Below are 15,000 nucleotides of genomic sequence, written 5' to 3'. Positions count from 1 at the left end.
TTCACCTAGGACCTGATGACTGTACCAGGGGCATGAAACTCCAGACAACTTCTCTCCTGGGATCACTGGGACACTCATATCACTGTATCACCAAAAGGTGGCAGGCCAGGAAGTGTCATTAGTATACTGATAGAAATGTTCCCTGTGATGTCTATTCATTTGACCCAGTAGCATTTATACAAGTAAAGCGTATCCGGCCGAGCACCAAATCCTTATAATTGTGTAGTGTCATGAATGGCCTCTAATTTGTGACAAAGGTCACAGTTTCCCAGCTGGGTCAAGCTGGGCTGAACTGTAACTTTGCCCCACAGATTAACCTGTGTTGGGGTCCTGCCCTCATGAGAAAATTACTACGCAGTATTTTCTCCAAAGGACTATGCCATCTACGTCCTGAAGCGTAGACAATAAAGCATATTGATATCAGCGCCAGCAGGGACTCCATGTCCCATGATCCTCTGCAGCCGGCAGCAGCTTGATGATGTCATCACGCGATGCCAAGTCTGACCGGCCCAGTGAGATACCGGCCCCTACAGAGACCGCCCGCTGGACGAGTCTATAAAGCCGAGGCGCAGAGCGGAACTCTTCCTCTTCCCGTACAGTTCATCTGGTGTAAAGAGACCCCCCCGTCTCTGCTCCTACCGCTCCAGACAGCGTGTGTATGAGGCCTAGCTGCTGAGATCAACGGACCAATGCCATCTGATCTGCTCAGCCCCGGACACAGAGGGACGTCTTGTGTTCGTTCATGCAAGATTTTCTTTTTTTTATCTCTCTCTTTCTCTCCCGCTTCTCTAATAGTCCAACACAAGCGGTCGACCACGTGACTGCTTTAAATTAACAGACGGTCTCTCTCTTCCGTACGAAAAGCGTCAACGGACCATTTCGAAGTAAGCTCCGTTCTTTTATTGTTTAATATCTAAGTTTGTTTATGCTGTGGCCAGGCTGACAGACTGTTTAGATATGTGATTTGCCTTTATGACTGATCTGAAGTTTTTTTTTTAATCTTTGTGAAGTGATTTGAAGTGTTTTGATTAAGTTTACTGTGAACGTTTGCTCACACCGTCAAATACATATCTGATCAGGGTCCCACACCCACTGATCGTGCGTGTTTGGGAAGACAAGCTAAATTCCACACACACACACACAATTCGATCCTTTGGTCAGCCAAACAAAGGATCCGCCATTTTGTTTTCAAAACTCCCTCCAGTTTGGTAATCAGCCTATCTCTGCCTGGTTACATCATCAAGCAGCCTCACCATTGCTGATCACATCACCATCTCACCCCACCAGTCTGATTAGATTGTTACTTCACATTATCATTCCATGGTTTCATTGCTTGTTGTTTGTTTGATGAAATCAGTTGGTTGATATTGATTGGCTAGTGCTTTGAAGGAGCTAAGGTGATTATATTAGTCAATAAATGTTATTGCCAATTAAGTTTTGTCTCAAGTGAATTTGTCTGTGTTGGATAGGATATGACCGCTGCTCGTTAAAAGAATTTTACGAACTTTTGACAGATTGATAGAGGTTTGGATTAATTTTTCCCCTATAAAAAGGGGTGGTGCCCCGAGGCATATCCACGGATATCCTAATTACGTAATAAATCGGTAAATATTTCCATATTTACGAATTTTATTGATGAATCCAAAGAGTAAGTAAAGCTTACACATTATTTGTTGGCTAATAACCACAACACCCGTGAGGAGCCATGATGTCTGCTTAAACACCTTCTTTATCTGCTGTTCCGTCCCAAGATGAAGGACACTTCAAGATTTTACAATAATAATTTTAAATAATAATTTTAATTAACTTTGACTTTATTACTGTTTATTACAATCATCATAAATCTTGGTTCAGTATGAATGTATTTTAATTACTGAAATTACTTATTATGCTTTGGGTAATAATGATAATCCGTAATGTGTGTTCAGTAAACCAGAAGGTCATCTTGCACGTTTAACCACCTCATGCAGAGGGTATCCAGGGTAAAGTTAAAACACTTCACATGTCTTTACTCATGGCCAAGCTTTCTGACGCTGAGAGTGCATGTTCTGAGGGTTTTGTTAAAACCAAATCCCACAGCTGTAAGAGTAGTTCTTGAACCATACCAGGAGACGAGAGGCGGCCGCCCAAGTCTCTACTAAGCATTCTGTCATGCCGATAGTCTTGCTTCGAATAAACGCAACTGTAGCCAGCTGACGCCAAACTCCTTCTGAGTTATTGATTTTGATACGCAACCAGTTTCATCAGTTGTGTGACCCACGGAGACATCTCAGGGCCGATTTGGTCGCACTAAGGTCTTTCTATCAACCTCGTGCCCGGAGGACATCATCTCCACCTGACATCTTGGATCCAGAAGAGGGTCTCCTGATCTGGGTGAGTAAGACACTTTCGACAGATTGCGTCTTTATGCTGTTTTCTCTAAAGTTAGCTGCAAAACAATTTTCCACCCAGAACGCTTCTCTCGCTGAAAGAAACCTTCTGATTCATTCACGCATCGTCAGGAATGTTGGAGGGAAACTGAAGAATGCTGCATGTAGTGAAAATGATACCAAATGTCTTGTGTTGAGCTAAAAAGTGTGTATCTGGTAAATGACCCCATGAACTTACTGTCATGAGATAATGATATATGTGACTTTTACCTCGTCTAAGCTGGCCCAGGGAGGGTATAAAAGAGCAGCTCTGAGCAGAGCTGGGACACAGCAGCTGGAGCAGACGACAGAGAGAGACAGAGCAGATTTGGAGAGGTCATCCTCCGTCCTCTGGACGGGGGACAGAGGACGACAGGTCAGTTTTTGGAGAGAAGCAGAAGTACGAGTTTTGGGGCAGTCGACAGAGACAGAAGAAGCCGTAGCTCGAAAACAGAGTTGGTGTAAATCAACTCCTTATTTCTTAATTAATCATTAGGACTAATTTCTCCTTGGGGGAAGTGGTTAAACCTATATCTACTCATTTTTGTATTTTTTAATCTTGTAATAAACTTTTTGGAAAGATATTCACACTCCTGATTCTTCCAGGTTTTCTCTAAAGCTTAAAAGTGGGAGCCCTGACCATATAGGGCAGAGGTAAGCACATTAATTATAAGTTCCTGAGTTATCAGGATTTACTTTACGGTTTGTGACAGATTAATATAAAGAAACCTTAAGATAAAAGGAGCTTGTCTCCTTCCTCTCCCGCGAGTAACGGTGTCGTAAGGATGATAAAACCAAAACATTAGAGGTTAATTTTTGGCTCTGATTGCAAGTGTGAAAAAGTCTCTATCAGCGCTGGGAGGTTGGATTAATTAGATAAATTGATAAATCTATGTTAGCCTGATCAACTAACAAGAATCATTTTATAGTTACCAACCACCCACATAAGCTAACAGGGGCGCAATTAATCCAAATAACCCAAATAATTGCCAGCGGGCTGGCCTCCCGCCGGGCTTCGTCCCTAGTATCTAAACCAATAGATAACGGGATTGATTAAAAAGAAGTGGGCTATTACAAAGGGACAAGTCTTGCATATCATTCTACCTTAAAATAGAAGACTGATTCTAAACTTAGGAAGTCCATACCAGGGTCTAGTACAATAAAACTCACCAATATCCCCACCGAACCCTGAAAGATGCACAGTCTCATAAGTTCTAACGGAACTGGGTTTTAACGGAACCGACAAATGGGACGTGCACGCGACACTAAACGTAATTAATTACTAGGGATGAGCCGGATACTCGTCTGAAACGAGTATCCGGTACGGATAAAGCGTTTTTGATGAGTACGAGCATGACACGAGTAAAACCGGTAAATATCTGTAATCGTGCTGAAGGAAAATCCTCATTGGGTAACTGACTGTCTTCACGCTCTGTGATTGGCCAGTCGCATAGAGCGCCCGCACTCCCTACACACAAAACTCTCCAGCCGGCCGGGAGCTCAGTCCATCCAGCTCATCCATGCACACATACAGACAGTAGCGGATCTCGCTGTGATTGCTTCACTGTTGCTCACGTTTCTTCAGTTTTCCCTAGGTTTTCTTCAGCTCGCCTCTTTTTCGGTTGAATATTTAAATTTACTTTTTTCGTAACTTACATGGTGCATTTGACAAGACAGAGCTGACGTGCTGCATCAGTCACTCCCTACCTCCGCTCCGGTCGGGTCTTTTTTTTTTTTTTTTACTCCCTCTATCTCCCTCTCTCCCTCTCTATCTCTCTCAGACACACACACCTTAATCAACATTGTTTTGTTTAACTTTGTGTGGGGCAAAATGCCAAGAACGTTAAGAAAAACATCAGTTTAATCAAATTAAAATTAAAAAATATATATAAAGTTGTGTCTGGTTCTAGCATTTCATATTTCCTAGTTCCTACTGCATGAGTTCAGATGTATTAATCCATGCACTTAAATATTAATGTTCTGATTTTATTGAAACACTTGTTCTGAAATAGTTCCTTTACTATTGTGATAAAAAAATATTTAATCTCAATTCTGAGGCTGCTCTGTAAATAGTTTAATCAAATAAACAATACACATAGCAACTTCTGATCAATCCATATTAATTTCAGACTGAAATTAATATATTGATGTAAACCACACTCACTTCCGGTTAAACCACGCCCACTTCCGGGTTATGCCACGCCCATTCCAAGTACAGATACAGATACAGATAATTTAGTTGGTTGAACAGATAAAGATACATATAGTGGTGTACTCGCTCATCCCTATTAATTACGTTCTCCAAACAACTAAAACTACAATCAAAACAGTTTAGATGGAAATCAAAGCCATTTAAGATATTATTGAATTGAGATACAACAATACCCCTCCCACTGTCCTAATAGGTGTGACCCCGCGAGGAAAGTTCATCATTGAGCAGGATTGATGGTTTATCCCTTGGGTCCACGTGGCAGGGGTGAGCACCACCTCACCCCTGCCACGTGGACCTCAAGGGATAAACCATCAACCCTGCTCAATGGTCAACTTTCCTCGCGGGGTCACCCATAAAGACAGTGGGAGGGCTACATGAAGTTTACTTTAGAAGAAAAAAAATCTGGTCCTTGAACAAATTTAGTTGAGCACCCCAGTATAGACAAACTGGAATTTGTCTGATGAATAAGACTTTAGTGGTTTTCCTCAATCCTATCATGTCCAAATTTAAGACATGGAATTTGTGGGTCAACTGGATCAAACCGTGTTCTGAGATTTCACAAAAATCAGTGTAGAAGGAAATCCCCTGTCTGGACCAGTATGGACACCAGTATAAATACCAGCATTCTTGTACTTACCTTCATTTATTTATAAAGCACTTAAGGTTCCACCCGGACCCTCGGCGCCATCACCCTTAGGTTTCTGAAAAGCTGAATTAGAGCTCAATGGTAGGTTCCCACCACTGCCATCTTAGCCACGTGTTTCGTCACACCTGTAAAATGCAAAAATAGAACTAAGAGTGGGGCTTTGAGGATGGGGCAGATGACTGACAACAATCTAAAGGACACACCCTTAACAATGGCTAACTGCATAACAGAAACAAACAGAAGTGGGGGGGGGGGGTACTTTTAGCCAGAAAACCATGGTTGAACGACTCTGCTACCATAAGAGTCCTTGGCTGTAACACTCACAAGCATCTGGCTGTAGACATGCAGCTGGCGTCTTTGCCGTGACAGGAAATGACGTATCCGGAAAAACAAGACATCGGGTCATTACCTTCGCCGGAAGTAGTTTGGATTTGTCGAGAAAAACCATACAGTGTCGTTCTCTTCGATATGTACATATTTAAGAGAAATATTACACCGTGGGTCTTTCCCTTAACCAGAAGTCATTACTTTCACTGGAAGTAGTTTTTTTTAAACAAAACTTACCGGAAAAAGCTTTTTATTTCGGATTTTTTTTTTCTCTTCAGATCTGGACTGGCAATCTTTTAAATAACGTTGTATTAAATCCCTTTGTCCTTCAGACAGGGAATTTTATGACAGTAGCACATACATATGTGTATATATAAGATAAGATAAGATAAGATAAGATAAGATAAGATAAGATAAGAACAACTTTATTTATCCCGAGGGAAATTCTTGTGTCATGTACATGCACAAAGCAGTAGGAGAGACAAAGGAACAGGTGAAATAGAAACATGATATACAATATATACAGTAAAAAATTATCTACAGTAGTACCCTGTAGGATAGTGCAAAAACAAACAATCGCATATCTCAACAAATAAATACATGACTGCATCCTTGTGAATAAGTAATTAAGTCGTCGGTGCAGGAGATTCACAAAAGTGATTAAAGTATTGTGTAATAGAATAAGGGTTTGTAGCAGCATATGATATGATGGGGGGATAAAAACATATTTACAATCAGAACTCTTGGGTAATATTGCACAGTCTGGGAGGGAACAGAATAACCTAGGTATAGGTATTAGGAGAATCACCTACAGGGTGAGGAAGAGTTAAACAATCCCATTGCCACCGGTACAAAGGATTTCCTGTTGCGGTCAGTTCTGCATTTCGGGGCAATGAGTCTTTTGCTGCGTGTGCTTCGATTGGTCCATCATGTGGGCGTGCATGGGGTGGGTGGGGTTGTCCATGATAGAGAGAAGCTTTGTTAGCATTCTCCCCTCAGACACCTCCTCCAGGTTCTCAAGTCTAACACCCAGGACAGACCCAGCCCTTCTAATCAGCTTGTTCAGCCGGTTGGCATATATATATAACAATAAAAGGCTGTAAAGTGAATAAGAAAACATATATGGAAAAAATGAGAACACATATAATAGTATAATATATAGAACACAAAATAGTACTTGCTAAATATTCAGTTTCATTGTTAAGCCCAAGATGAACTTTTGACCTACACCAATTGCTAAAGTATAGGACTCCCAGAAGCAGTGAAAAACATTTCAGCAACACTCCTCTCTCACCAGCAACTAAATTAGTTACAAAATATCCATAACACTGTCCTATTGTGTATCACAGCAGCTCACAGCAACAGAATTTAACTACTACAGCTGATAACTATTTAGCTAGTTGGTATTTATTTTTAGTGAAAGACAATAAAACCAAAGAAACGCTTAATTTCAAAACCATTTTATTTAGGGTACAAATGAATTTGCTGAAGCATGGCTTTCTCAGCTGCATATCCATTCATCCCCTCCCATTTTTCCAACACTTTTATTGTTACCTGAAAAACATGCAGGACTACTTCATTGTCGTCGTCGTCGTCTTCTTCCGCTTATCCGGGTCCGGGTCGTGGGGGCAGCATCCCAACTAGGGAGCTCCAGACCGTCCTCTCCCCGGCCACCTCCACCAGCTTCTCCGGCAGGACCCCAAGGCGTTCCCGGACCAGATTGGAGATGTAACCTCTCCAACGTGTCCTGGGTTGACCCGGGGGCCTCCTGCCGGCAGGACATCTCTGTGAACTCTGTCCTCAAGACTGCTCTTTCTTCTCTGCTCCACGAACCACAGCCCGCAGTGGAGGAACAGCTGTTATCTTTAAGAAACACTTTTCGTGCCAAATTATATCCTCAAACTCCTACAGCTCATTCGAGATGATCATGATTAAAATTGGTCGAGTTCCCCAGTTTATGGAATTCTGGTCTATCGCCCACCTGGATCAACTTCATCCTTCCTGTCTGACTTTCAGGACCTCCTATCTTCAACTATTAAACTAGACAGGATAATCATTGTTGGAGATTTCAACATCTACGCTGAGGATCTATCTAACAGCTCTACCAGGAAGTTCCTAAACATGATGAACTCTTTTAACTTCTCTCAACACTTGTCTGGTCCCACTCACAGAGCAGGCCACACCCTGGATCTGGTCTTTCCCTACGGACTTCTTGTTGGTAATCAGGAGCCTCGCAGGATGCACAATTCCATACCTCAGAGAAGGGATGGAAAGAGAGGCCAAAGCTTTCTTCACCGCAGTAAAAGATTTTTGCCTCTTGAGTAATTCAGGCGAGACATCTGGGAAAAACATTATTTTCTGATTGTCCAAAAGTACAGTACCTTTAAGTTGTGCTGCGTTCATTATCCGTCCATTATCCGCATAATTCAGAAGTTTCAACAACATCACACGGGGTCGAGTAGCCTGTCGGGGGTTGGAGGCTCCAGCTCCTGCTGTTTCACCAACACGTGTTGGTGATACGGACTTCTTGTTGATAAGCTGCAGATACATGATGTTGTGTTCAGTGACCATAAGCCAGTTTCTTTTCATATCAACCTAAATTCTGAATCTCTTTTACCAGACTCTGCTAAGCAAAGATGTATTATGAACAGTTCTACCATTTTAAATTTCTCCTCCCTCTTTGACTTTGTACCTCCTTCCTCTGATGACGTAGAGCTCCTTACCAACTCATTTAATGATCACTGCCTCAAAATTCTAGATCAGGTCGCTCCTTACAAAACCAGCCGCAGTTCCAGTGCCTCGACTTCACCCTGGCTGAACAACCACATTCTTGAAATTAGACGCTCCTATAGAAAAGCGGAACGACGGTGGAAGAGGACAGGTCTGGTTGTTCATCGCGAATATTTTAAAGAACTTCTCGAGTCATACAACCAAGCTGTAGAAAATGCCAGATCTTCTTTCTTCAGCAACCTCGTATGTCAAAATAAGAATAATCCTAAGGTTTTGTTTGATACCATCTCCAGCATCGTGTTTTCTCCTCCGCAGCAGGATCAGCTATCTTCAGCTGATGACTGTAACAGATTTCTCCACTTTTTTGCAAACAAGGTGTTAAATCTGAGATCCAGCATTCCACCATCCCCCCCCCCCCCCCCAGGAGGGGAGGCCCCTCAGTGCTCCGAGTCCTTCACCTCCTTCTCCCCAACTACACTAAATGACTTAACCTCAATAATCAGTGAGATGAAGCTCTCATCATGCTCTTCAGATTTCTTAACTCCCTCTGTCTTAGTCGGGTCCCTTGGCGCTATCAGTCCATCTCTGTTGACTATAATCAACAGCTCACTGAGCCAAGAATGTGTTCCATCTTACTTTAAAAATGCAGTAGTGACTCCTCTCTTAAAGAAACCCAACCTTGACGCCAGCTCCACCAGTAAATTTAGGCCCATTTCTAAACTACCTTTCATCAGCAAAGTACTTGAGAAGGTGGTTGAAACCAAACTCAGATCCTGGTTTTCTAAGTCAAAGATCTCTGACCCCTTCCAGTCTGCCTTTCTGAAGCAGCACTCAACTGAGACTGCTTTAGTAAGGGTGCATAATGACCTCCTAATGGCTGCTGATGCAGGGAAATGCTCTGTCATGGTCCTGCTTGACCTCAGTGCAGCTTTTGACACTGTAGACCACAACGTTCTACTAAACAGGTTAAAGGCCCTGGCTGGGATTTCAGGTTCTGCTCTAGACTGGCTCTCTTCCTATCTCACTAACAGAACATTCACAGTGAAGTCCGAAACCTTCTCTTCAGATACTGCCTCTCTAACATGCGGGGTCCCACAAGGTTCAGTTCTAGGGCCTCTACTATTTGCATTCTATATTCTTCCCCTAGCTGGCATCATTCAGTCTTTCCCAGACATCTCCTACCACATCTACGCTGATGATATTCAGGTCTATATGTCCTTTATGCCACACCAGTTGGACAGGCTGGCCACCCTTGTACTCTGCCTGACCCAGATCAGTAACTGGCTGTCCAGCAACTTCCTAGTCCTCAATGCTAACAAGACAGAGACCCTGATCGCTGCACCCCCGGAACTTCAGCCAAAAATCGAGCAAGAAATTGCCTCTTTTTGCCCATCAGCCAAGGCCAACATTAGAAACCTGGGAGTTATTTTTGATCCAGTTTTAAGTTTAGACTCACACGTCAAAACCATCTCCCGCTCTTGTTTCTTTCAACTGAGAAATATTTCAAAAGTCCGTAAACTGGTTTCTACTGCAGATCTGGAAAAAATCATCCATGCCTTTGTGTCATCACGCTTAGACTATTGTAACGCTCTTTTTACTGGTCTCAGCAAAACCTCCCTCTCACACCTTCAAGCCATCCAAAATGCAGCAGCCAGGCTCCTAACCAAATCCAGCAGACGAGCCCACATCACTCCAGTTTTACAGTCCCTCCACTGGCTCCCGGTATAATATAGAATACAGTTTAAAGTTTTAGTCCTGACCTCGACAGATCGACAGGCGGATTGGTTCGGCGTCTGCAGTGATGCGGACGCTGAGCCGATCTGTCGTGGGGAAGAGGGAGCTGAGCCAGAAAGCCAGGCTCTCGATTTACCGGTCGATCTACGTCCCAATCCTCACCTATGGTCATGAGCTTTCGGTAATGACCGAAAGAACGAGATCGCGGATACAAGCGGCCAAAATGAGTTTCCTCCGTAGGGTGGCCGGGCTCAGCCTTAGAGATAGGGTGAGGAGCTCGGACATTCGGGAGGGACTCGGAGTAGAACCGCTGCTCCTCCGGATCGAAAGGAGCCAGTTGAGGTGGTTTGGGCATCTGGTCAGAATGCCTCCTGGACGCCTCCCCGGGGAGGTGTTTCGGGCATGTCCTGCCGGCAGAAGGCCCCCGGGTCGACCCAGGACACGTTGGAGAGGTTACATCTCCAATCTGGTCCGGGAACGCCTTGGGGTCCTGCCGGAGGAGCTGGTGGACAAGGCCGGGGAGAGGACGGCCTGGAGCTCCCTAATTGGGATGCTGCCCCCGCGACCCGGACCCGGATAAGCGGAGGAAGACGAAGACGAAGAAGTCCTGACCTATAGAGCTCTTAACAACCAGGCTCCAAGCTACCTAACTGACCTTTTATCCCCACACACCACCTCACGGAACCTCAGATCCACATCTGAAAACCTCCTGACTGTTCCTCGAACCAGACTGAAAATCAAAGGGGACAGGGCCTTTCAGACTATTGCCCCCAGACTTTGGAACAGTCTGCCTTCAAATCTCAGTCTCTCTAACACTGTAGAGGTCTTTAAAAATCATCTAAAACTCACATTTTCATCCCGATGTTCCCTCCCTAAATGTTCTAAAAGATGGCTTTGTTCGGGTTCACACCTTCACTTTGTTTTTACTCGTGATTTTATTTACTATTTTATCACTGCTATTGTTTTTCTGATGTTTTTATTGGTTAGAGGTATTTGCCCTGATCTTTATCATGTTGTACAGCGCTTTGTGATTCATATCTGTGAAAGGCGCTCTATAAATAAACTTTTACTTACTTACTTACTAATGTGCTCATCAGCCTTTGAATGAATTCATTCGTGGGGTTAGGATTCATGGCACAGTATGGGGAGCAAAATTAAGACTACTGCCCAGCAGCAGGAGGCTATATAAGTTCCGATGCAAACTACCAGCCTGATTAATGATAAGCTGGCACCGGTAACTGAGACGCTGGTGCTGCTTCCTGAGAAATAGCACCTTTACCGGCATTACTACTAGATACGCTAGGGACTAGCAGCCCTCGGCTGGTCATTGACTGGATCACACGCTGTCTATTAGCATGGATAGGCTAGCGTTAGCCTGGACGGGCTGGTGTTAGCATTGCAAAGGCTAGCTATTAATCTGTATAACAACGTATTCTGTCAAAGGAACAACTGTGATTGCAGGTCTCATAGTATGTCATACATTTAATAAAAGTACAAAAAAATGCATCTAATAGTGTAAGTGGCTCTCCGACACATGCTAATGGCTAGCCTCTCTGATGCTAACGCCAGCCTATCATGCTAAACGTCCGTCGAGGGGGTAGGAAATCCAGCTAGTGGCCAGCCTAGGCACGCTAATGGCTAGCCTCTCCGATGCTAACACCAGCCCGTCCAGGCTAACGCTAGCCTATCCATGCTAACAGACAGCAGAGGGAGTATGTGATCCAGTCAATGACTAGCTGAGGGCTGCTAGTCCCTAGCGTATCTAGTAGTAACGCCGGTAAAGGTGCTATTTCTCAGTAAGCAGCGCCAGCCTCTCAGTTACCGGCGCCAGCTTATCATTAATCAGGTCGGTAGTTTGCTTCAGGATTTATATAGCCTCCTGCTGCTGGGCAGTAGTCTTCATTTTGGCCCCCATACCATGCCATAAGGATTGTTTACATTCTCCACTGTAATCTGTGATGTAATGTGTGTGTGTGTGTGTTTGTGTGTGTGTGTGTGTGTGTGCGTGCGTGCGTGCGTGCGTGTGCGCGTGCGTGCGTGCGTGCGTGCGTGTGTGTGTGTGTGTGTGTGTGTGTGTGTGTGTGTGTGTGTGTGCGTGCGTGCTTGAGTGCGTGTTTGTGTGTGTCTGCTCTGTCTTCTCCATCCCCAGTGAGTCATGGAGGATGGCTGCTTATACTGAGCCAGGATCCTCTGGAGGTTTCTTCCTGTTAAAAGAGAGTTTTCCTCTCCACTGTCGCTACATGCTTGCTTAGTATGAGGATAGTTGTAAAGACTCTGACACTAGTCAGTGACTCGATGCAACCTGCTGGGTTCCTTATATAGAAAACCTTTTTCTGATTGGCTTAATGAACTGAACTGTATTGGACTGTTTACTGTGTGAAGTGCCTTGAGACGACGCTTGTCGTGATTTGGTGCTTGATAAACAAACTTGAATTGAATTAATTTGTGTTCTCCTGTTTGTTGTTGTTGTTGTGTCATTTCATGCTAATTGTAAAGCACACTGAATTACCTTGTGTTTTAAATGTGCTTTATAAATAAAGCTGCCTTGCCTGATATTGACAACAACAACAACAATAATAACAAACCCATTAAATTATGTTATTCTGTCATGTGTTAAAACATCATGACCATAGAGAATGTATTGTTGACACATTTATTTACAAACATCTAAAGAGAGATTTAAAGTTTCATACACTTTATGAACAATATCAGTGCTTTCATTTATTGTCGACTTGAGCTTCACTCCCCTCTCCTCCCCTCATGGAGCCAGATTCTTTTTCCTAAAGAAAAGAGTTTTACAGCTCATTCGTATTTTCCTCAGCTGGACTCCATAAAGAACCGGGTTCAGAAGCGGCTGACACGTGATAAAGTACACAGACAAAATAATCCGTAGGATGTGTGGAACGTAACTCATGTCGAACCTGCCTTGGGAAACCTCAAAAAAACAACCAAACGAGAAGTTTAGCAGAGAGACCAGGTGTGGCATGCAGGTGCTGACGGCCTTCTGCCGGGTCTGACCGGAACCAGAGCAGCAGACTCTGAGGATCCTCATGTAGGTGTAGACGATCAGAACAGCCAGACCAATGGGAACGGTGAACGTGTAAACAAGTCCATAAACGTTACTGGCTGTTGTGTTGCTGCATGCTAATTTTACAACATAATAATTGTTGCAAAACAGCCTGTCAATAATATTTCCACAAAGCTGAGAGGAGGCACTTAGTGATGTCAATATGATAACATAAAAAAGAGGGAGACACCAAGATAAAACTATCAGACGGACGATCATGTTAAGGGACATCAGTGTTTTGTACTGAAGAGGGTGGCAGATAGCCAGATATCGGTCATAAGACATGGCAGCTAAGTTGTAAAACTCCACATTTGCATACATGTAAATACAGACGATCTGCAGGAAACAGAGAGGAGCAGAAATGGTGTGAACATCAGAGAGAAGCTGAATCAGCAGGGAGGGAAACAAGCCTGTACTTCCATACAGCTCATTCACTAACAGGCTGCACAGAAACATGTACATGGGTTCATGCAGAGTCCTGTTCACACAGATCACCACGATGAGCAGAACGTTACAACCAATGATTAAAACGTACAGGATCAGAACTAACACAAAGACAAAGTACTTCAAAGGCCCGATATCCAGGTAGGCACTGAAGGTAAAATATGACACCTGTGAAAAATTCATCGCCATCATCAAAAAGAGCAAATTCATTAGAAGTTGTTAATAAAAACAATAAACTAGATTATTGGGAATCGTATGAAGAATCAGAGGTTTTTAAATCATCCCAGTTCTATTAAAGGTTCCTGACAGCAGGTCAGACTCTAACCCTCACACCACTAACACAAACCTCTCAGCTAAATGTGTCCTCAACTCATGTCCTTCTTTTAAACTCTTCATCGTCATTCTGCAGCACCAAAACGCACACACACACACACACACACACACACACATGCACACACGCACACACACATGCACGTACACACACGCACACACACACATGCAAGCACACACACGCACACACACATGCACGTACACACACACACATGCAAGCACACACACGCACACACACATGCACACACACGCACACACACACATGCACATACATGCACATACACAAATGCACACATACACGCGCACACACACATTCACGTACACACACACGCGCACACACACATGCACGCACACACACATGCACGTACACACACACACACGTACACACACACACGCACACACACAAATGCACGTACACACACACATGCGCCTAGAGCTAGTTTGTGGGGTGTATCTCAATGTCAGGCGCCTTACTTACGAGGACACTGTCCTTCCTTGGTCAAAGAAAACGGTTAAATGGAACAGACTTGCATCACGTGACCGGGGCTTCCATGGCAGTCACGTGACAAGGAAGATAACATTATATTTTATACGTATTATTTTCATTATAAATACATAACGAGCCTTTTACTTGTAAAATTATGTATATGTTTATTAAATTAAAAATATATGTGAGTTACTACCCGCTAACCACCGAAGCTGTAGCTACTAAGCAACTAACCAACAATAGATAACTTCTTTGGATCTAAACAAAACATTTTTAATTAGCTGACTTACTTTTAAACTTGAAAATTGTCACCGAAGTAGCTGCCGGCTTCTGATCCGCCGTCCTTTTGGAAATACAGCGGTGTATTCTGGGTAATTTTTGACCAAGGCTAGGCTACAAGACACCTCCCGTGTACCCGTACTCAGCTAGCTAAACAACTAACAAACGGAGAACACACGCCACGGTAGAACATGAACATTGGAACACGTCTTGGCGGCTCCTGATGACGTATCTCCTAGGCAACTGGGGCGGGGCCAAGACATCAAGGCGAGGTTCCTTGGCATTGAGAAACACCCATGGTCAGCCTCGCCCAATGCTTATACGGAAGGAACCGAG

The 15,000-nt window shown here is 43.7% G+C and overlaps 2 protein-coding genes across 5 annotated transcripts in view; both read right to left on the bottom strand.

Moving 5' to 3' along the window:
- Positions 1–15,000, bottom strand: part of LOC107395542 (olfactory receptor 52K1) — an 82,268-nt gene that overhangs the window by 18,378 nt on the left and 48,890 nt on the right. For 2 of the 4 annotated variants that reach the window (XM_070543660.1, XM_070543657.1), the window contains one exon: positions 5,258–8,131. The gene's annotated coding sequence lies outside the window, so the exon portion shown is untranslated. The remainder of the gene's footprint in view (positions 1–5,257; positions 8,132–15,000) is intronic. The other 2 variants (XM_070543659.1, XM_070543658.1) reach the window with 2 other exon arrangements.
- Positions 12,039–14,007, bottom strand: LOC107395534 (olfactory receptor 10A6-like). Its single transcript, XM_015974926.3, has one exon. The coding sequence runs from the start codon at positions 13,776–13,778 to the stop codon at positions 12,816–12,818; it is 963 nt and encodes a 320-aa protein (XP_015830412.1). The 5' UTR covers positions 13,779–14,007; the 3' UTR covers positions 12,039–12,815.

This window comes from Nothobranchius furzeri, chromosome 13 (genome assembly GCF_043380555.1).
Source record: "Nothobranchius furzeri strain GRZ-AD chromosome 13, NfurGRZ-RIMD1, whole genome shotgun sequence".
NCBI lineage: Eukaryota > Metazoa > Chordata > Actinopteri > Cyprinodontiformes > Nothobranchiidae > Nothobranchius > Nothobranchius furzeri.
This window is presented reverse-complemented; position numbering and strand designations above follow the sequence as displayed.